Here is a 24,344-nt window from a genome sequence, read left to right as displayed (position 1 = left end):
CTTTCATGCAATTAGAGTAAAAACGTAAATTGTACTGGACAGCAAATGTAATGTCTAATGACAATCATTATTATAGGCTATTTGTAATCAGCATTTAATTAAAGTGTTAACTTGAAGAAACAATATTTACAAAGGCATGTCGGTAAGTTCTCAAGTACATTATACTTTTAAACCTTCCATTTACGAATACTAGTCCCAGCAGTTAGTTAAATGTGTATTAACTTGTTTATAAGGTGCTACTGTTTGTGACTTACAGTAATTGCTTAGTACTCTGAGCATACTTCACTGACATTAAATTGTCTTACACCCTAATAACTTACTGATTAAACCTAAGTTTTGTGTCTGATTCCCCCCTCCCCCCCCCCCCCCCCCAACCAAATTTTTCGTAATTATGTCCCAGGGTAATTTTACAGTGATGTATGTCAGCTTAATACAAGGGAAGCCATATGTCACATACACAGGCGTTGGAATGTATGTGCATGTTCGCGGGGATGGCAGCTGTTTGACTATGGTAGTGTTGAAAAAGTCTGAAATTTTTTTGAGTACTGTAGGAAAGTCATGACACTTAGTTCATTTGCGTTATCAGGAAGGAGCTATGGAGTTTTATTGGTGACTTTAGTGTTGCCATTATCAGCAAAGAGAATTTTTTCTGTGTGTCTGCCATGTCATTGAAATTTATTGGCAAACAGAGCTGGTCCTAATAGTTCCGTGAGGAACTTTCATGCAAGGCCTGAAGGCCTGAAGTGGAGCTCACATTTGCACCCTACTTTACTGGTATGATTAGAACCAGCCAGTAACTATCATAGTTATATTTCTAGTTTATTTAGGAATATTTTATGGTCGTCGAAGTCTGGGACAGTTCTAAACATGTCTTTAATACAGTTATTCCTTCTGAGAGCCTCAAGTGAGGTGAGAAGATTGTATTCAGGTAACCAAATGTGTGGGGCAACTGGTGTGTAGTGTTCAGTATTTTCTGCATTTCCTTTTAGTAGGGGCACAATTATTGCATGCTTTAGATAATCTAGAAAAATATGATAAATGCTGCTTTGTATTAGGTTTGCTGTTTATGCGTGCTAACAAAACAGATTAGTACCTCCTACTGCCTTTTTATTTGTGATGAATTTTATTACTTATAATGAATAGTACATTAAATGTAGACCTCAGACTGATACACATCCCTTTATTAATCAAAATATTGTTTTGTAGTCACCCTTTTGGGTTTTAGCAGCAAGGAACTAGGTTGTCACCTCCTGCCTAATGTAGATCCCGGGTTCATTACAGATCTATTCGAAGGGGACAGTATCCCACACAAATCGTGCACTTTTTGTCTTAAGTGTTGTCTAGTTCAAACTTGTGGTACGTTGACAATAGAAACATGCAAGTGAAATGACAGTTTGGTGGGGGTTTGGTTCCATAATGCAGTTGCATGATATGTGGATATATATTGACAATTAAGACTAATTGGAGCTTCAGTATTCTTTTAATTTTGGCTCTATAGTGCTACTGGATAAACTCTGTTAGGTCCTTTTAGGAGATTATAAAGTAGACTTGGTAAAGAATTAAATTATCATATGCCATTTTGTCAGAAGCAAAAGTATGAAACTATTTATTCTGTGATTAAAGTAGGGATCGAAGACGAAGACAACAAATGTTTAGAAGTTGTATGTGCAGAAACAGTTCCCAACATCCCTGTGCATATGCCCTCTGCCCGGCACCTTACGGTGGCTTGTGGAGTATGTATTTGCAGACACTGGAAGTCCCACAGCTTGGCTTGATTGAAAAAGGTAGCTTGCTGCTTATTAATATTGATAGACTTGAGACTTAATTGCCCTGCATACATCTACATCCATACTCCGCAAGCCACCTGACGGTGTGTGGAGCAGGGTACCTTGATTACCTCTATCGGTTCCCCCTTCTATTCTATTAATTAGCTCATGAGTGTAGTGCTACCTCATATTGATGCATGTTATGCTGAGTCAAAATTGCAAAGTGATTGTCAGTGAAATGCAGTTAAGCATGGAAGGGGCGATGTCAGTTCACTGGTGTATGTTTGTGCATTATGGCTGTGACTCTGTATGAATTACCTCCTCATTCTGCCTTTTAATGTGAAATATTGATTACGTTTACAGACTCATAATATCCTTGTCACGTAACACAATACTCGTGTGTTGTTCCTGTTTCTTCTATATCTCAATAACAGCAGCAGGAAGTGCACTGTCTTTTACAAATGATTCATATTGGTTGCCATATTTCTAATGAAGTGGACACTGAGATTGATCCAAATTGTTCTTGTACATAAAGTATCTTGAAACATTATAATAATATAAACTGCTTAGTTACTTAACAATCGCTGTGCATGTAGTACATCATACTTCTACTGTTATTTAGTAATGAGGTGAGATTTACAAAAATTAAGATGATTTGTGGCAAAGTGTAAATGAAGTCGCTTTCTTCCTTGGCAGTGTCATTATCTGTGCTCCGGTCTGTGGAGGTGTCACTGGAATTTCTGAAGGATGTAATTGTTTTCAATATTATGTTCTACATTCCCTTTTTCATGTTTCTTAAAGATAAATTTCTGTACAGTGTTCATCATTACTCCATGTATCTGGCATCATTTGTGCCATTGGTTCCTCACAGTTCTTCAATTTCTTCTGCAGTGAAGCTTTTCCTAATTATTTCAGTGAAGCTTTTCTCATCTGTTGCCACATAATGCTTGATCTGAGCCCAAACCATTTCAATGGTGTTGAAGCAACAGTGGTATGGTGGAAGCTTGCGACCCTGAGGCCGTGTTCTTGACCCATCTCAGCCTGCAACATTCTGCTGAACCAGTGGCTTATATTTTTCACTATTTCTGAGCTCTGCCTTACATGAATCATTCTGAACTTTATTGTTTCAACCATTCAATGACATCAGCTTTTTCCATTGTCTTTTTCAGATCTTTAATAACTGAATGGTGTGGGGCACTATCCATTGCAGTGACAGACGGCTGTTTGTTTGTTACCCTGAACCACTTCATAAAACTATAGTGGTTAACACTCTGGTGTTGCTCTCTTGCTTTTCTCGTCAATTTGTCGACAACGAGACAGTTATGTGTGAAACCAGATGAAGTTCCACCTTGCGAGACTAGAATTGTCCTTTCCCACATAAACATAAAAATTTCCGCATATACTATAAGCTGTACAACCTTTTCTGACAGAATGACTGGAGTCTATCTGTGTTTTTTAAAAATACACTGTTGTGCTATGATGTCACCTCTCTCTCTCTCTCTCTCTCTCTATTCTGATTTTTGTCCATTAATTTTTTTATGCAGGAAACTAGGGCTCCGGCAAGTGTTAACAAATTTGTCGTGCTGCCAGTGAACAATTCTGCCTAATGAAGAGTAACAGGTTTTTGTGGTTGGATGTTATTTCCACTTGTAATATTCATATATGTGGTGACAAACAATACCTTGTAGGAATGTGTCCAAGTTTCTCACAATTCTGTCCTCATTAGGTGTTTGTAGGCTCTGCACAATACTTTTTCATGAGAACTTTGATTGCAATGTTTTTAAGTATCTTCAAAGCCTCTGCAGTTATTTCAACTGCCTCCATTTGGCAATAGTCATAACATTATCTCTCTTCTTTCCAAAATACACCCACACACAGTGTGGTGCAAAACATGAGCAGATTGCTGAACTTTCAGGTTAGCACCCACACGTTTATGTATGCTTCCACTAGAAGCTTCAGACATTTTGTAGCAAAAATAAACTTGCTCACTGAGAAACAAAGCACACAACGAAATGCATCACAATTGTTCAGGTTACTAACTGAAAGTATCATCTGCAAGTGACTGTAGTAGTGCTACCTGCCAAAGTAGAGATTTTACTGTGGGGTGTGGAGCAGAAGGTGCAACAAAGTGCTTTCTGATTGGCTATTGATGGGGTAGTGGCCCTGCAATCAGCTAGATGTCACTGTTTGTCTGATCCTGGAATAGTGTGATGCTCTCCACTGAGACACAGTGCAGTGTCACCTCTATTATCACAGAAAACATTTTTTAGGTTTTCACTGTGTTTAAAACACATTTCACCACGTAATCATTGAAGGTATGGAGCTCCTTACACCACTTTTCGGCTTCTGTTAACGCTAGTGCTTGTTGCTCTTTAGAATTCCATGAAATTACTGCTCCAGTTAACTTACTTAGCATGTAGCTTCAAACAAGTTCGAGTAGATGTGGAGCTGAAGTGGAATCATCTGTACAAAATTTCTAGCTTTAGTTAAAATAGTTGTATCCCTTGTTAGGGCTATTGTGTTCTCATACCTGGAGTGTAGTTCCTCCTCAAAGGACAAATTGCTTCATCTATGGTCTGATCTCATTGTTAGTTTGGTAGGTACAAAGCTATTTTACCTCATTTTATGCAATTTTGAGGTTCATATAGAACCTTGTCATTGTATGCAGCATCATGCATATGACAATCTCTTGGCATCACCTAAGAAGCAAATTATAAACCTAAACAGTGAGCCTTAAACTCAGTTTCACTTTACAGTTCTTTAAAACTGATATAAGAATGGTTATACTTTTTGCAATTCATTTCTTTCAAAGTTTCATTTGATTTTTCTAACTATAGAATTCAGGAGGAATATCATTAGCTATATGCATATTATTCTGTAGTATAAGAACTGTGTGTAATTATGTTGTATTGTATTATCTGAAACCCATTCAGCTCATTTCCTCAGATATAGATAATTCAGATTGTACATTAGGTTATTCATAATCATTTCATTCTTTCTTTTTATTTGGAGCTAAGTTACCTCCCATCTCATATGAGGAACTGTCTTCTGAAAATTTCTAGTTTTTATCTGAAACATACTCCCAGAGATCAATTTCAGACTTTGGCAAACAGTGCTAATGCGCCACATTATCTTAATGTCAAATGTTTCTTAAATATTCGTAGTCATGGGAATCACGTGTACAGTTATATGGTTTGACAAATTCCAGGTGAAATTTCTTTTGCTTATTCTGCTACTCATTTGAATTATAAACACTTAAAATATTTTTGTAAATACTTTTATTTTTAGATTTTTCTTACATTGTACTTGCTTTGTAGGTTGACGGAAAAACAATCAAAGCACAGATATGGGACACAGCTGGCCAAGAAAGATACAGAGCTATCACTTCGGCGTAAGTATACTGCTACCTATTCATTAGTTGAATTGCTGTTATTAAATTGATTAGTTCTTCTGGGTCTTTTTATATCAAGTAACTTCTAGGAATACTTTTAGATACAAAGTACTGTTTGGGTACTTAACAAATAATGGCAGTTTTAGAACAGGCTTCATGGCAGTTGTTAAGTTTTTCAGGTTAAAAACAATATTTCTTATATGTTTATTGCTGTTGCCAAATGTGTATAAGGAAAATGAAGTGGAACAGACTTGTTAGAAGTGGACAGAAAGTTGGCTTGGAGTAAATTTGAGAAAACTATTGCACTGAGAACTAGATTTGTTTTACATCTATGTTCATGGTCTGCATGCTGGTTTCATATGTGAACTGTTATTATTTCTCCCATTTCCTGCTCTAAGGCTTGTGACTGGGAATAAAAATTGTTGGTAAATTGTAAAATGAGCTTGAATCTCTGATTTTACATTATGGACACTTCTGAGAAGTGTGTGGGAAGAAGTGATACGTTGCCGAAATATTTTGGAAATGTTTGTTCTTGCAGTTTTAATGGCAAACCTCTGTGATGTGGTTTGCAAAACTTTTCTCTTACTGAAATTTTGCAACTGACTGGTGTGTGTGTGTGTGTGTGTGTGTGTGTGTGTGTGTGTGTGTGAGAGAGAGAGAGAGAGAGAGAGAGAGAGAGAGAGAGAGAGAGAGAAAACGCACACAAATATGTGATAACATAATTTTTTGTGATGTGTCTTCTAATTCCCTTATATGGTAAAGTTTCTGAACTAATTGTCAATATTCAAGAATAAGTCAAACAAGGCTGTTTGATAAGACTTCTTTCAATTTCAGTTTTTTACAAACAGGTGCTCCTAAGTGTTTCCAGTGATTATCTGCCAATAATGGAATTGAATGTTGAGTCACTCTTCCCATTTATATCCAACAAAGTATATTTGTTGAGCTCAATAGCAATTCTGAACTTGGTGTCAGTCCTTGTTGCTCTTCCTGCATTTATACCAATTTTCTGACATTGGAACTCCACTATTTGCAGCAGCATTATACACTGGCTGTCAAAGATCTTTGAGTATATATGCATATTGTGATCAGTAACAGTTTTATAAGACTGCCTTTGTTATATTTGCATGTGACATTTTCTCCATATGTGAAAAACTTTGTGTGTTCCATGTGTTCAAAGAGTAGTTCTAACACAAAGATAGAGGAATGCATACTAGGAACCTTAGTGTTCCATTCTTCAAAATTTGTGTGCAGTGGTTGAGAATTTTGTGGTGAATGTGTTCTTTCTGGACATTTAATATGCTTGAAACATCAAAATTTGTGTAGTTTTTTGTTTCATGCACCATTCACATTTATTTAAGAAAGTTGTGGATATGTATTTGCTAATAACAACATAATGAAATTACTTGGTGTTGACTGAAGATATTTGTGTACGTGAATTAGTTTACGAGTGAGTTGGTGTACAGCATTTCATTAAAACAGTAGCACTGTTGGTTATCAACTGGGTTTTGTAATCGTAGGTATCAATGTACAACACATGCCTATCCGGCCATACTTTTCATTGTCAGATTTGGCATCTGACTTAAGTTTGCATCAAATTACCAAGCTGAAGGTTAAAGCTAAAATCTATTTTTATTTCTGGTAAAAATAAAATTGTAACAGCTGAAAGCAAGATGAAATCTTTTAAAAAACTTGCAGAATATATATGGATATTCAGTAAAAGAACTCTTTAAACTTTGTGACATAAGTTTTCAGGTTCTCCTGTTGAGTATTTAATGACATGCAGGCAAAATTTTGTTGAGAAAAAGCAGCAGTTCAAAAAGAATAATCTAAAGCATAATCTCACTGTTTCTGAAAAGCTTAAAGATGAAGAAATATTAAACAAGATGCATACCACGTCAGCCAATTTACAAGTATTTGATGGTGTGCATGAAGTATGTGGCTATGCGGTGTGGCATGTACAGTCAACAGAATTGTAAAATGGCCGGCTCAGTTGAATTAAATGCACAGGGTTTGTTCTTGATAGATAACATTGTCTAGCTGATGTTCAGTGTCGATATCAGGAGTATATTGTAACTAAGTACTCACAAAAATTTTCAGCCTCCTGATACCAAATTCACAATTTCCTTTGAGTAGCCATTCTCATTCTGCCTCTGAATTACTTCTCAAAGGCTATTTCTGGAGAACTGATGCAGGTACACAAAACACCTCCCTATAATGAACTATTTGTGCTAGATAGAGCTTTCCTATTCTCCCTGAATCTTAAATTTCTTATCCCCTTAATCTTTTCTCCAGAATTGTAACACTATTTTCCAAACCTATTTCATTTGTTCAGTGTCCTTGAAGAAACTAAATTTCTGGACATTTATCTCTCTGACCTCCATAAAATCATCTGCTAATATCAGTGCCAACTTTAGCTAATGTTTTGATAGCTGTCATCTGTTCCATTATAAAGTCCCTTCCTTAAGCCTTTCATGCAGATTGAAGTTTCCCAACAAGTGTATTTGATGTCTGGCTCAACCGATGTTTAGCAGGCAGTAGCGGTGTCTAATTTGTCTGCCATAGTTATCACACAATATGTGGTCATATTTGGTAGCACAGTGTATGTTTAAAGGGCAGCTAGTTTCTCTGTTTATGGGAAAGACTTTTCCCTATATTCAGAAATTAAAGCAGTAATGCTTCCTTTACTCCTCATGCAAAACAATTAAGAGGCACATTTCATAAAAGTTTCAGCCAAATGCATCTCTAGTGTGGCTTTGCTTGCAGTGGGTTGCATGTTGTGACGTCAGATGCTGCAGCAGTCCTGATTGGCCAACACAGGTAGTGTTCTAAGGATATTAAAAGGAAATTTCACCGGAGCTGTCAACATATGAAACACCTCCAGGTTAGCTGTCTGACTCATAATGGTGCGTGCTAGGGAGCTGATGCAAGATCTGCCGAGTAAACTACTACTATTGTGTTTCATGGGTGTTAAAATAGTTTTTACATGAAAATGGAAGGAAGCTGGAATCCTTCAGGTAATGTTGCATAGCTTTCATAATTACAGCCCAGACTGGTTATAATGATGTCGAAGGGACCAATGATTTATGGTCTTTGGAGACGATAGCTGCAAAAACTGGGTTTTTGTGTTTTTGATTAAAAAATTTTGGCTGCCACAGAGCTAAAACTACTGAAAGTGGCAAATACAGTACACGTGTATTATGTACTATACATTGTTTGTGGAGAGGGACTGAGGGAAGTTCTCTTATGTTTATGCAGTATGTACAGCAGTAATATGCCAGCAAAATATAAAAACCTTTAATATTTGAAGAAAGAAGTAGCAACAATGTAGAATGTTCTGTAATGTTGAACACTGTGTAGGATAATGATTGTGCTGGCTTTGGGTGTCAGCTAAAATTTCTTCACTCACGTACTCACTGAGGGGTACAGTGTAAGATTGTGCATCTGGATGAAGTAGTCTATTTCTCAAGTTGACAAGAGTTGTCTGAAGTTCTTGCACAGATTCTGGCAGAGTAATGTAGTCATGATTGTCAGCACCATCAATTGTTGTTGAAAACCTATAACCTTCACCATGGGATGGTGAGGAAAGAGTTGTGAATACTGCATGTTTAAAACAATTGGCAACTGTCTTTCGAGTGAATCTTTCCCATGCTTCAGATATCATTAAAATTGCATCAAGAATATTGAGAAGTTTCTGTACCTTCTTAAGAGTTTTTGTAACATGTTCATCACCTGAAGTTTCTGTACTCAGTTTTAAGAGATTCTGTAACTCACTGATCCATAGGTTGTAGAACTGATGTGACGTTTGGAGGTAAAAACACTTAACTTTATTCAGTGTAGATTGATTACTAAATGAGTAGGGCAGTTATCAACGAGGAGAATAATTTTTCTTGGATTTCTGCAGAGAGTCAGTTACGCAACCACTTTTAAAAAAGTCATCCAAGATCTTTCATTGTTTTCATAAACTATGGGTAGGGAGTAACAGTTTTAAAAACATCTAGGTAATCTATATTTTTCAATCAGCAAAAGCTTTTCTTTTCATTGTATTTGCTGCACTACAGCTGTGATCCTTGTCTTAAACTTCCCACCTGAACGCAGTTAACTTTCAATTTTCAGTGTCTTATCTGGGGTCATGTAGTAAAACAAGCCAGCTTCATCTGCATTGAATATATCGTCTGGCTTGTAGCCTACACACAAAACAGGCCACTTCTTAGATGACCACTCAACTTGTCACACTGCCAGATACACTGGCAGTTGCGCTAGAAATTTTCCCAGCGATATCATGACTAGTTGGGAAATGTATCAAAGACAAAAAACTGTTCTGATTTTCAAACGGATTTGCGAATTCATTGGTTTTCGCTTGAATAGATCCACGGATAGACACATTGTTTGATCTTTGCCGCTTAAGCTGTGTAAATAAAGCTACTTCAATCTCTTTGTGCTCAGATGATCTTGCCTGCTTGGTTTTTAAAGAATTTTCTTAAAGACTGTTTTCTCACTCTCCTCAGATTCTGGAAAATGAGTGTCAAGATGCCAAATTCCTTTGCGATGCTGGTGTTTGAAGTCTCCCCATTTTCTAATCGCCGTCTTATGTGTGACTTTTCTTAAATATTAAATGCTTTTCTCTTTTTTTTAAAGATGTTTTAAGTGATGCCAGCATTGACTGCTTAACCTACACACTGATTTGAATCAAGCATTGTAGAGAAAACGAGAGTTAGACGATAAGTGTTAAATTATTGTTAGTTTTCCCCAGGTTTGTAACAAACAAAAATGAGCATTGTATTCTATAACCAATATATTTCTCCAAAAATATAATAAAGATAGGTTATTTTATGTGCAAAGTCACAATAAGCAGTGTTGTACTAAGCAATTTTTTTAAATATAGTATTTTCATAGGATTTAGACTGGGCCATTAGATTTTGATGTAACCAATAAATTAAGTGATATTTCTATGATTGGTGTGGACCGTGGGAGTTTTGGGAAACTGGCTGCTACAGACATGATTGAGGGGAATCTACAAAACTGTGTATACTTTGGATAACTGATTAGATGGACAAGTCATCTTCATGTACATTACTGCAAGAAGTAACTTCTCAAAAATCCCAATAAATCATTACTTATCACTACGCGCTTAAATTTAAGAAAAAAGTGTGTGCATGTGCCACCCTCTATGTGCAAGTGGCCAATATATTGTGACCAGAATCAGGCCCACTGCTGAAAGCAGTCTGGTTATTTTAAGGTGCGCTGAAACTCGTGTGCAGCATTGTAAGAGGCTAAAGGTAGTACACATTATTGCTGCTGTCAGTTTGCACAAGTGTGCACAAATAATCACCCCTTCTCCATATAGCCCAAACATGCTTGTAAAGTTTGTGTAGCCAACATGTAGAGTCCATGTGATGCTGTGTGGTCACTTTGACTGTACTTGCCATCAGGGAAAAAAGCAGAGGAAATATTTGGTCTGAAGGGTTCCTAATAAAGTGAAAAGCATAATTAAAAAAATAAATTTCTCAATGAATTGCATATCTGTATAACTGACATAAGGATTGGTCTAAGGGCAAAAGACACAAAAGGATATAACTTGTCCCCATTGATTGGAAGGCGTGCTTATGAGCTGTTAGAAGAAACAAATTGTTTATCTATTAATCTTTTGAGTACTCAATGCAGAAGCAATTTCTGTAGTAAATCTTGAGCTTCAAATTATGGTTTCTTTAGTTGTGAGTAGTCTTTGTTGTTGTATCTGTGTAACTGCTTCTACTTACTTGCTTTGATGGATTTGTCCTGGTAACATTTTCAGTTATTATATAAGTCCAGCTTGTAATAAAGCAGTTATGATACTCGATTAATGAAATATCGGTATCTGTAACTTGTACACATACTTTTGTCCACTCTTACACTACTATTTCTTGTGTACAGCTTTGCATGAGTGTCTTAAGTTTTTCCTTGCTTTTACTTTTTCTTTAATTACATTACAAATCTGTTTTGGGCGCATCTGTATTGTAGTTGTAGAAAGGTAATTATAAATTGGAACCCAAGCCTCCTTTATAATTATTTTAAAATACTTGTACACTGGCTTACACTTATATGCCTTAAAATGTTATAGCAGTTCTTGACTGATCATGCCTTTGTTGCAGAGATTACTGTGTTACCCAAAAAAACATTTTTTCAGGAAAGCGAAGTGACCACTGTTTGAACTATGTAGATGGAACATTATAAAGTACAACAATGCACATATTAAGATACAAACCACTGAATGTATTTTGTACTGCTCATTTCATACTGGTAGTAGTCAGATTGACACTTCATGTGGTAAACAAATTCCTCCCCTTTCAGAGAACTTCAGGTCAGGCCATTCATCCATTAAAATAACTCTTAGTAATTTCATTCACAATAGCTGCCAGTCTCATGCTGATGCTGCCAGCAATTATTTATGATTTGGGTAGTGTATGAAGCTTTAACTTGACCATGTATGTTGTGAGGTCAGTTTTTATTTACAGGGTTGTGTGTTCAGATATGCAGTTCATTGCATGAAAATATCATGCGCTTGCATTTTTACACCGTATAAACCTAAAACTCATGGATTTAATTAAGGCAAAGGATATCTCATCTAGAATAGTACAGATAAATTTAAGAATTTTTGTGCGTACTTCATAATACTCAAGAAAGTTCGGTGTACAAAACTTCAAAATAATCAGTTTTTGTCTCTGTAAGAGTAACAAGGCCTTTTCTCTTCTCTGCAGAACAAAGAATGGATGGAGGATAGGTGTCATGATGATTGAAGCGGTTAAATCCTATTCATGGAATTCCAAAAGGCGTTGAACTATGAAGGAACAAATGTCCAGCTACTAGCGAAATACCTGCCAAACTCATGTTGCCATTAATGTAGAGTAGACATAATAGTTGAGAATGAAATACATAAAACTCCTAAAGTTCCATCAGATTTTAATGGTGTGTTAGAGGGCTGATCAACAAAGACTGAGATTGACTTTTTTTCCCTCTGTAACTTTTGTGATAGTTTCATATTTGTACTGGGGAGTGTTCAGGAGGTTCTGGGACTTCAAAGAAGGCGGATTTGTCTGTATTAAGCAATGTGGGCCTCTATAGACTTCTTCAGTGACTGAATTTCATACTGCAGTGCCTTTATGATTATGTAGGGTCATCTCTGTATGACCCATGTTTGAGGCCATTGGATGCCACGTCTGTGGACTCTGAACTAAAGGCTGTGCGAATAGACAAGCTGTGTCTGTTTGCTGATGGAGGGGTTGCATTTCTATAATTGACCCTCAACAGTGACGAGTCGTGGCTGCATCATTATAATTTTGAAGGAAAATGAGCCATCATAGTGTGGAAGTTGTTCCGTCTGCAGAGGAAGTGATCACATTTTTGACTGTCGGGGAATGATTTACCAGCATGCGGTCTCCCCTGCACAATTGTTAAGGCAGCACACTACACACCAATATTGGCTAAACTGAGGAAACACATTGCAAGGAAACAACTAAAACATTCTCGGAGTAGGTGGCGACTTCTTGACAGTGCACGGCTCCACATTGCAAATCAGATCGTGCTATTTCTGATCCATTCAATATTACCTGTGTGCCACACTGCCTTATAGCCCTGATCTTGCACTCTGCATTCTTTTTTATTCCCATTGCTACAGGCAAAGCTTTGGGGCCTTCAGTTTGAGAACTCTGAAGCAATGCTAAAGAAAAGAAATTCTCAAGGATGTGATGAAGAAAGCCCTGTACCATGCGTTTGACAAACAGAGATGCTATAAAAAGTTAATTGAAGTGGGAGGAAGTGATTTGAAAAAGATCGTGTAAATATTGAAATGGAATAATAAACATTTGTAAAAAAAATCACTTAGTCTTTGTCGATCAGTGCTCATAATTACTACATTTGAGTAAAATAGGAGTGGCTCTATTTAAAACATACTGCACACTGTAATGTATAGAAAGTACTTGTAATGTTGCTTCAGACAGAGGGTTGAAGAGAAAATTGAAGTTACACTTTATTTTGAAAGCAAGAGTGAAGTGCTAGAGAAGCAGTTCTAGCCCCGTTGTTTAGTAACAGAAGGCAGATGTAGGGGAAACAGTGAAATGTTAATTGATTATAGGATTTGTAGAAGGATTTTTATAATACAGAGTAGTTTTGGTTATTTTTAGGCAGGGGTACCAACTATAGGGATTGAAGGATAACCCATTCTCTTTGCATGAAGAAATGTAGATAGTCAGTACTAATGGAATGAGACCTAAACCAGGTAAGGTATAACTGGGTCGCTGATTGGTAACAATGAAATGTAATTCATACTAGTAGCCTGTCCTGTTTTCGCACAGGTAACACTGAGAATCTATGGGTGGATGACTTTGAAGTTTTGCTTGTGGGTCACTGCATAGTTATGATAAAAATTTAGAAGACATTGGGTAACTGAACATTGCCACTTTCATGTAACTTAAACAGTTTACCCTATGTTAGTTCTCAGGAGGCATGAATGTTACCTGTTGCATATTTAATTGGCAATTGGAGTGACATCTCATGGCAATAATGGAAGTTGCAAGCTGAGCTCACAGCTGCCCAACTCTGGTGCTAGTTTGGTGTGAGCCACATTTTCTGTGTAATATTTCCCTAAATTTCACACCCTTTAAACATTAACTCGAGGCCAAAAAATCTCTTCTTATCAGCTTAACATCACAGATGTTGACAGTAGCCTGCACTGGCCTTCCAGCAGTGGTAGCTCCCATTTGGCTGTTGCTGCAGTCAGATGGCCTTGGCTATAATGGCTGTGTCACGTTGGTGAGGAGCTTTAACTCATCATAGTGCAGCCAATATGTGCAAAGTGTGTATAAATGTGTGTACACAAATGTTTCTTAGGAATCAGTATTCCTCTTGGTGGGCCTTGACCACCTCAACAATCTTCCTCCATACATCTCTGTTCTGCTTTTTCTCTTCAACCCACGGTTATCCATCTTTCACCATCATGGTAAAGTCAGCCAAAATATTGTCCAACCATCTGGCTAATGGTTGGCCTGTCCTTCTGGTGGAATAAAATCTTTCATTATTTGCTTGGGCATCCTGTCATCTGTAATCCTCACCATATGTCCTAACTTACATGTTCTCAGATTTAATGAATTTCACTCTTTCCCTTTTATAAGCTGTTGTATTTCATTGTGCCTTACTGTACAACCCTCTGTCTCTCACAGACCCATAAATTTTTTGCAGGATTTCCCTTTGAAATGCCCTCAGATTGTTCAAATCTGCTTCGGTCATTGTTCACATTCTGACCTATATTAACCACTGGTCACATGAGGAACAGCATATTCTTAATGTAGTTGTTTTGTAATTAGAGAATTCTTGAACACCTGTAAGTTTGCACAAATAGGCTCTGTTTTGTGTACTTTCTCTAATAGTGTTTTGTATTATCACCACTTGTTAAGTGGACATATAAGTAATGGAAGCAGCTCAAAACTTCAACACTTATGGTACTGGTCTTGTAGATAGCTGCCATTACCTGTGGGCTGGATAAAATTTCTTTTCTTCTTTATTTTAAATTAATAATTCGTGTGTACAAATGCATAGTTGGAATTTCGAAACATTTTAGATTTATAATACTTTCGACTTTAAATACGTATGTTCCTCCAGTATGTCTGGTATTAAATCTTGTAGATGCAGATGAAACTTCAATTTAACAGTTATCACAGAAAAAATGAAAAAGATTGCTAGTATTCAAATATGTAAGCAAAAACGTGATCTCTCTATATTTCTTTTACAGCCAATGTACATCTTAAGAAGCACACAAGGCACAAGATCAGAGGAAAATTTCGCATTCATAGTGAAGTACAGTGTGGTAAAAATTAAACATGGGAGATAAACAGTCCAATGTTACATTCACTGGACTCTTAATGCTCGCATTCATTTCCTGATGTACCTAAAGCACAAAAAGTTTGTTAGGAATATAAATGGCATACCATATTTTATACACACTGTTCGTTGCATGTAAGAGCTCTCGATTTCGTATTTCCTCAGCCATTGGCAGCTTGGTTAGTTCCAGTATTTGCTGCCGCCAAAGATATGAGAGACAATCAGTAGCTAAACTAGAAAAAAAAAGAAAAAAACAGCATGAAATTCATTGGTAATGTACTTGGCCGGTGAAAGTGGAATTGCCTTATCCCTAAAACGCACAGTATTACAGTATGCCAAATTGGCTAGTGTTAAGTTACTGCCAGTTTGTAGCTTTGGCACAAATATTTAAAATATTTGTTCACATATATTAATTTAAATAAATTAGAAATATTAACTTCCTTTGTAACTTCCCTAGATGTGGTGTCTAATTGTGCCTCAATTTTTTTGTGCAGATATTACCGTGGTGCAGTAGGAGCACTGTTGGTGTATGACATAGCAAAGCACCTAACATACGAGAATGTGGAGCGGTGGCTGAGAGAACTTCGTGACCACGCTGACCAGAATATAGTTATTATGCTTGTTGGCAACAAGTCGGATTTAAGGCATTTGCGGGCAGTACCGACAGATGAGGCGAAGATGTTCGCTGAACGCAATGGCCTCTCCTTTATTGAAACGTCAGCGCTTGATTCGACTAATGTTGAAACTGCCTTCCAGAACATTTTGACAGGTTTGTTTTTTAGTATATAGTATTATAGACGGTTAAATTTGTGTTATTGGGCTTCAATACAAGACTCGTAATTCTACCTTTCAATTTTTTATTTTTTTTATTATAGATAATTCACTTGCATTAAGCTGTCAACTAAGGACTCCTTTATTTGTAAACTGTGTCGTTAAGCCGTAAGATGTTTCTAAATAGTTTACAGGCTTTTGTGATCTGTAAGTGGTTGTGGGTTTGGTAAAATGTAAATGTGGTTGAAAAATCTGCTGATCACCATATTTATCCATTTTCTGAGGGTAATGAGTAGCTGTTTGACTGTTGCATAGTTTTCTAGCATCAAAGATATGTGAAGACTTTTTAACTAGTATGTTACCTTCATGTTGAAAATAGTTTTGCATATTTCTTTTGTGCATGTTTTGAAAAAATATCTCAGAGGTTTTGTGAAGAAAAAAACACTCATGCATGGTAGCCTTTAAGTTGTTGCAGTGCTGTGTTGAGTTGATGCATATTTGTTAAATTCTTTGTTAATGGTAGTAGAATAGTGTTGTTTTGGGTTATTTAGTGGAAACTGGAATTTTCTTCATGCCACTGTATGCAGTCTGGTGCAAGTCTTTAACTGAAACTTGTGCTCAGAATATAGCAATGCATTTTGTAATAATGGTAAATTCATGGGAGTTCTGTAATTATATTTGAATTTTAAGTATGTTAAAATATTGTCAGTGTAGTGTTGTATCAGCATACATTGTGGGGCAGTTGAAAGATAACCTTTGTCCAGAAAGTAAATTGCATTTATAGATGTTGTGTGTGTGAAATTTTGCATTATGTACAACTAGTTTCTGTTAGTGCTTGTGAAAATAAATTAGCTAGTGTAACTGACGTTGGGTTAGAGAAATGCAGAAGTGGAATATAATGTGCAAATTCTTCGAAAGTTCTGCAGAGTAATAAGTTAAATATCAGTTGCCATATCCTCCTCAAGATGGTTGTATTGTGTGTGGTGGCATTTGACTTTTGCAAGAATTATTGCACATTACATACGTGTTTGCACATTATTATAGTAGTCAAACAGCACTTTGGAGCATACCAGTTTGGCAGTTCTGTACACAAAAGTTCCAGATTTGCACTGAGCTAGCTTATAGGTGCTGTCTGCTTCATATATTGGAGATTGTCTTGAATGTGATTTGACAGACTGTGGAAAGTATAGTCCATATCCTTTTCACTCTTTACACTTTTGATCTGTGCAGGTATTGTCACAGAACACCAATACATTAAATTGTTAGTGGCACAGATGATGAAGGGAATGTCGATGCCTGTATGCCTATTGTACAAAAATTTTTGCTGGAAAAAGGTGCACAGACAAAATGTAGCCCTGCCTGTGGCTTTCATCATTACACACACTATTGACTGCAGGTTACTACTCAACCACAATATTATTGCACTTGAGCATTATCGGAAACACGTGGTGACAATGCAGGAAAAAGGACAGTGGTGAATAAAGAAAACACATTGCACTGTCATTGCTTTCAGGTCAGTTGTGCATATGCTATCAATGCTGATTACATGGTGGCTTAAAATAAGCCATTTGAAGCATCCTCACTCCCAGGTGCCATAATATTGTGGCCAACTAATAAAGAGCACAAGTTCTGTTTCCTTTCACACAGTACAGAGTAGGTTGGTGCTTAGGGGACCTTAAGCCCCATTGTGGCTATTCAGGTTTAGTTTTTCTAGATCTCTAAATCGTATAGTGTAAATGTTGAGGTGGGATCTTCAGAATGGCACAATTGATCTCTTGTAGCATCCCTATCAGTTTCAGTGAGAGGTTGCATTCTGTCTTGCCTCTACCCTATAGTAGGCATGTATCCTGCTGAGTGGAAGGATCAGATAAGTATCTCTTCAGGATCGTATCCCTGTTTTCATAGTGAGGAATTGCTTCGATAAGGCTGTGGGCTGATTGTATAACACTGCAGTTGTCAGTTGAGAAGAGTGACATCATAAGACAAGTTTGGTTTGTGCAAATAAAAGTTGGAAAGAAGTAAATAATATATTATTAATACACAGTTGTAAGTAAATCTATGAACAGGCAACTCCCACATATTGCAGAGTAGATTCCTGAACAGTTAAATTATTGAACTAAGTGCAAAATTGATTTCCAGTCAATAGTGTGTGTGCCTTTGACCCTATATGGCTAGTGGTAGATAATCATGTTCATGAAATCCTAGGTGAAGTGGTGCGGTGGTGAGAGACCGGACTCAGATTATAGATGATGGATGATCCAAATCTCCATCAGGTCACAAAACAGATTTAGGGTATGCACGTGTCCAAAATCACTGAAGCCAAATCTCAGGATGGTTCCTTTGAAAGAAACTGGTCTGAATTCATTACCCAAGATAAAGTTGTCGGAAGTCATTCCCCGTGCTTTCCCATTGTGAGATCTCGCTCAGTCTAGAGGTTTCATCATTGGCAAGATAATAAACACTAATATTTCTTGTGGGTTGATCTTTAGCCACTGTTTTTGTAGCAGTGAAATCGCTAAAGAAGACCACATAGCATATTGCTTAGGCTTAAGATGTATAAAAACACGAAACTCAGTAACTAAGGTTAATAAATAGGTTTTCATAGGAGACATTCCTTACACTGTGGCATCGACAGAAACTAGAAGGTAAGGAGGGGTAGAGAAGCTGAGGTTAACTAAAGGGGTGAAAGAAAAATGTGGTGGGGGAGGAGGAGATGGAGAGGGAGGTGAGAGCAAAAAGGGGGTCAAAGGATTAGTAGTAAGGTGCCCTGGAGGAACTGGTTTACTGCAGGTGGCAGTAGTGGTGTGTTGGGTGTAATGATTTTCGAAGATCAGGACAGAGTAAATGAAGATTACCAGAACAATTTGAACAAAGATTTGTAATTGGTTTCGAACTAAAATGAGGTGGTGGAGACTATTAGAGGATTAAGAAAGTGGTGGAGTCGGGGAGCAAAGGGATGGAAATAAAGATGTAAAAAGGTGGCGTACTGAATAAGATAATGGCTGGGATCATTGTTGGACCAGGGAAGCTGTAGTTGGAGGAACAATCCAGATGGCACAGGTTGTGGGGTGGGCAATAGTCGGTCAGTGGTCGTGCCGACGTAAAAGGCTGTGTGATGATAGTGTTGTCGGTGTATGACACAGTTGCTGTTGTGGATGTGGGGATGATTGTCGATTTGACATGTACTCAAATGGTGCTGCAACAGGCTGTTCTGGATGGGTGCAGAAGGTTTTGTGTATGGCTCTCTGATGCGTGTATGCCCTTTATGGTAGTGTTTGAAGTAGAAATGACATAATACCGGCCCAGTATATTTCTTGGTTTGAGGGTAAGGCAGTAAACCATTTTGGAAAAGTTGGGAGATTATTTGGAGTGTCTGACCCCATTTCAGGTCATGGTAAGAGGTGATCGAACCCTGATGTGATGTGTAGCTGTTAGATTTGATAGAAATGCATGACTTATCACAGCCAATTGTTGACCTCACACTTGTTGCCAATTTGGAAAAGAGGTAGTGGGAGGGGTGGAAAGAACTTGGTGAATTGAGATATGTTTGGTGAAATGTTGGTTCTGTCAATAGGCACGTATAAACACGTGACACTTTACTTTTGGTACTGCCATTATTGTTTCGTTTGGACTAGTGGAAGCAGTTGTAGAGAACTGAGTTACTTTGAGGGCACAGTATTTAGTATGTGTTTTTACAATATTCTTTACATATTCTCATTCAGTTAATAAAGATTTTTTTTCTATAAGATAGTAATTTAATGTACTTTTATGTTTGTGTTAAAATTCCTAATTTAAAATGAAAAAACGTCTCAGTTTAAGCCCATCCTTGTGTTCGAATATAATCAGTCCTAGACCCTTCTTTGTGTGCCAGTTCATTTTTATTTTGTTTTTGGATTCGTTCTTTCCCGGCAGAGATCTATCGGATCGTGTCCCAGAAGCAAATCAGAGATCCTCCCGAAGGAGACACAATTCGGCCCCAAAATGTGGAACCGATTGATGTGAAGCCGACAGTCAACCCTGACAGTGTGCGCAAGCAATGCTGCCAGTGAAAAGTCAGTAGACAGGTTTTGTAATGCTAGTTAAGTGTTGGCCAGTCAGTTGTAGTTAATTTTGCATGATTTATGTGCATGTGCCTGCATTGACTTGTGGTTTAGAGCTATTGTTTTTGTATCATGTTATGCACTGTGGCATCATGTTGTGAAAGTATACAGTATTATAAAAATTAAATATACTACTATGAGATGTTGAATTTGTGATTTCTTTGTCTGTTGAAATATCTGCATAGCCAAGCACATAATTTTTTTGCTCTCCTGATGGGGTCTGGTTGGTGTTAATGGTTTGAGATGTTTATTTGCCAATTTCTTTACTAACTAAGCTGGTCAGTTATGAACATGTGTATTAATTTGTCTGTAAGAAAACAAGAATTCATTTGTTTCAAGTTAAATGAAAAGTTACTAGTTCATAATAATTTGAAGGGATTTATATTTTTAATGTATTTCTGATGTACATGAGATTTGCAGTTCAGTGCCACTTACTCATTCGATGGGAGTTCCATGAAATTTTGAAACTATTTTATGCTTGTTCATTGAAAACAGTCTCATAATTGACACCTACATTTGAGCTTGCTGATTGCACTGCTGTGAACAGTTTTGTCACTCACTCTGGGGAGGCCGTGCCCTGGTGTGAAGACTGGGTTGTGAACATTATTCACATGTCTTTCACTAGCAATATTTAGGAATTCTGTTGGCGTTTGTTTGACCCTATTTACATTGTCTTTACCTTTGTTTTGCAATTAATTTCATCTTTCCTAACTTAATCCTTTGTCATCTGAAAACCTCTGAACTCATTGCACAGAGGTGGCATTGTGTTGCAGGTAGGCACAATGAAAAGACTGAAAAATATTGCAAATTTTGGACAAAGTCCTTCTGAGAAAGGAACATGTATAGTTTACATAACCACAGCTTGCACATACATGGCCACCATCTGTGGAGCTGGGACCTAGTACCCAGGGACAGTGGCCATGTATGTGTTAGTTTTGTTGGTGTGAATGTGCATGTTTTCTGCTTCCGGAGGAGAACTTAATCAGAGAGCGTATTTTTTTCTTTATTGTGCCTGTCTCAACTCAGTACCTCCTCTGTGGTGAGTAGCTATCTCTAGTCCGTATTGTCGTTACTCAAACCTGGACTTTTAAACTGCCTGAGCTCCTTGTTCATCTTTCTCTCCCCCTCCCCCACTCTCCCCCCTTCCCTCCTCCCCTTTGCCCTTGCCCACTAGCTTTTATATGGAAGTCAGATGACAAGTCTTGTTGTTTCCTTTGTCAGTGAAGCCATTTCCACTCTCCTAATCTTCCCTTAAATACTTCCTTCTTGTAATTATTCTTATATTACACATACTTTAGTTTTAAGATGACAGGAGCCTGTTTTCATGTGAGGGAATGTAAGCTAGTCACTTGATTATTTTAAAAATTTAGCACGTAAGTGTTTATAGTTTAAGGATCAATATTATAATACTGTGTTGTGTATATTACAATGTGCTGGGATACAAGAAGTTTCCTGTAAACATTAACAGATTGAAAGAACATAATAGTTGAGCTAATCATTACAAATTCCCTTGCTCGACTGAATTGTAATATTGCTCTTCACAAGTCAGCTATGAATTGTTCGCTATTTAAATCTTGGTCTAGCAATTGTGATTATACAGTGTCTGTAAATTCATGTATGCAATTGCAGATAAATTAAATTCTTATAAACAAGTCAGTCCTTCTCACATCTGAATAGTTCCTCCTTGCATGATAATTTTATTGCCATTAAACAATGTAAAGTAGAGGTTGAAATATCATCTTCGTCATGAAAAGGATAGATAGCTAATGACTATAAAGACATGTTGAGTTGTAGACGGACACAACAAAGAAACTGTTACACATTGAACTTTTGGCCAAAGCCTTCTGAAGAAAAGTGTGTGCATGTGCATACCTAATGCATAACACCTACCCCCGTCCCCCCCTTATGCACATGGCTGCTACCTCCAGCTGCTGCAGCCATCTGGCCACAGTGGTTGGAGATATCAGACTATAGTTGTATTGTGTACTTCCACATGATTGAAATTGAGGATAAATTTTCGTATTTTCGTATTTTTGAATACCTTATTCAGTAGCAAGATAGAGAAGGTGTTAGTGGGTTTCAATTAAAGGCGTTTCATTTTGGTCACATAAGTTGTATCACTTGAAATTTTTTTAAATATTGTGTGTTTCCACAAATGATTTCCATTTGGAGTATGACATAAAGCAAAAATGCTTTATATTTTGTGTATAGTATGATCAGTACATTTTTATCCAAATACAGCTGAGGGAACAAACAGTTTTTGGTGAGGTTTACATCTGATTATTATAATATGCAAGATATGTGTAAAGTCAATACCAGGAATACTGTGTATCATTCTAGCTGTATATTGTAACAGTGGATTATTCAGTAGGACAGAAATCTAATAAATTTGGACAACCTGACAGAAATTTTCATACTGTTGTTGCAGTGTGAAATATCATTTCCTTTGCACTGATACATGAAATGTCATACTTGTTTCCAGTATTTCCAATAAACTTCCTCAAAAATCCTCATAGTACAATCTGTCTTTATGTATTTAATTCTGAAATGAAATGATACAATGAATGCAACCCCACACTAGCCCAGAACCAGAACTGCTGTCAAGTGAACTCAATCATTATTGTCCTATTTGTAGTGAATTAACATTTCTACATAATATTGGCAATTCATTTTGTCCTGTCAGATATTGGAGCAGTGTATAAGTAGGGATATGGTAGGAAGCTGCTGATAATAAACCAGCCTAAAAATTACTTTCAGTAGTGAGTTGGCTTAGAGACCTGAAAACCATTACATTGTGTACATCTGAGGGAGATTATCAAAAGAGGCAGTGTTACTAAGTTGTGTTGGTGATTGTTTGGGATCAAGTCAGCTACTCAAATGTTTCTGGTTGACCAGTTTTTCCCTGTCAGTGTTTGCATCATTTGCTAGCATCTGATTGCTAGACATACTCTTCATATAGCTCTTGTATTTCTCTTTTTATGAGAGAGTTTACAGATAAGAAATTTGTAATAACATGAAAAATGCAATCCTGAATGCTGCTATCAAACTCTTCTCTTGAGGAATTTTTAATTTCCATTAAGTAATGAGAATCAGTCAAAAATGTTCTGTTCAACAAAACAGTAATTCCAGTATTTGTAGCAATACAGAACAACTAATTCAGTTATAAGCGTATATATGCCAAAACTAACTTTTATTTTCTTGTTAAATCAGTAGGGCACCAATCTGCCACATGTAGTGTGATCCCATGTTATGGCAGTCTCCCCATTTTCAGTACGTTTGCTTCTTTCATGTTAATTGTAAAACTGAACTTAACAGGAATATAGTGAAAATTGGTAGAATGTAAAGAACTAAGAAATAAAGACCACCATTCACCAAATAGAAGTGTTGTCATTGACAGGAACATGTGTGCGTGTGCCAGTCTCCACACACACACACACACACACACACACACACACACACACAGACAGAGAGACGACACTTACTAGCTTGTGGAATAAAGCCTTTCTTGATTTGGAACGGAGCACATCTGGAACTATCCAGGGGCAGTTTGTGTGTGTGTGTGTGTGTGTGTGTGTGTGTGTGTGTGTGTGTGTGTGTTATGAAAGCTCCCAAGGTTGCTTTCTCTTTGTGTGTGCCTGTTGATAACTCAGTGCTTATGTCATTTGGTGAGTAGTCCCCTTTACTCCGACACCCAGGGGGCTCGTCACTCTTTGGCAGGTTCGTGCTTGGCTACCAAGGGCCCCAGTCTTTGCAGTGTTTTTTCCCTTCCTTGCTGCCTGTCTATCCTCTTGCTGTTCTTTTTCCTCTCCCTTGGAAACATGTCTAGGATGTTACTGGGAATATCTGCCTTGTCTTGCTGATGTAGGAACAGGCTCACCACTGTTTTTCGCTCCCTTTTCCTTCCTCCTCTCCTTCCTCTGCTATGGCGTTTGAGGTTCCTCTTTCTCTTCTTCTTCCTCCCTGTACACTTCTGAAGGCAGGCCCACACGTTTGATGTTGGCAGGCCCACACGTTTGATGCTTAACAGGTGACTCGGTAACGCGTAATTCCCAGCCCCGGGTTGTCAGGTAGGGTTCGCACGAACCCCCTGGTATAGGCGAGGCCCAGGGAGGGGTGATTGCCTCGGCTGCAACCTTCCCAAATTGCCAATTGGTCCCTCTTGTCAGATGCCCGGGAGGTGTGATGTGAGGTGTGAACAATCACCTCAGGCGGGTGCACCTGCTTGTGAAGGGAGCCCCCAGTTTGGAAGGAGTGCGCCGTCGGAGACGCTGGCAATCGTGGGGATTTTCGTGCAATGAGTCAATCGTCTTCCCAGTCGACATCTATGAAATGTAAATGTGATGAGGCTAATGATTTGAACACACTTCCCACTGCACCATCAGCTACACAAACAGTAGGCAGGAAAGGACAGGAGGAGTACTCCCATGAAGACTTCCTCCGTCTCACACCCGAGTCTTCCTCTAACCG

The 24,344-nt window shown here is 37.7% G+C and overlaps 1 protein-coding gene across 2 annotated transcripts in view; it reads left to right on the top strand.

The window, feature by feature from the left end:
* Positions 1-24,344, top strand: part of LOC124552723 (ras-related protein Rab-11A) — a 44,630-nt gene that overhangs the window by 1,283 nt on the left and 19,003 nt on the right. The window contains exons 3-5 of one of the 2 annotated variants that reach the window (XM_047127064.1): positions 5,084-5,157; positions 15,501-15,775; positions 19,690-19,829. In XM_047127064.1, the coding sequence (XP_046983020.1) occupies positions 5,084-5,157; positions 15,501-15,775; positions 19,690-19,826 (486 nt within the window). In that variant the 3' untranslated portion in view covers positions 19,827-19,829. The remainder of the gene's footprint in view (positions 1-5,083; positions 5,158-15,500; positions 15,776-19,689; positions 19,830-24,344) is intronic. The other variant, XM_047127063.1, reaches the window with a different exon arrangement.

This window comes from Schistocerca americana, chromosome 10 (genome assembly GCF_021461395.2).
Source record: "Schistocerca americana isolate TAMUIC-IGC-003095 chromosome 10, iqSchAmer2.1, whole genome shotgun sequence".
Lineage (NCBI taxonomy): Eukaryota > Metazoa > Arthropoda > Insecta > Orthoptera > Acrididae > Schistocerca > Schistocerca americana.
Note: the sequence above shows the minus strand (reverse complement) of the source record. Positions and strands in the feature narration are given on the sequence as shown.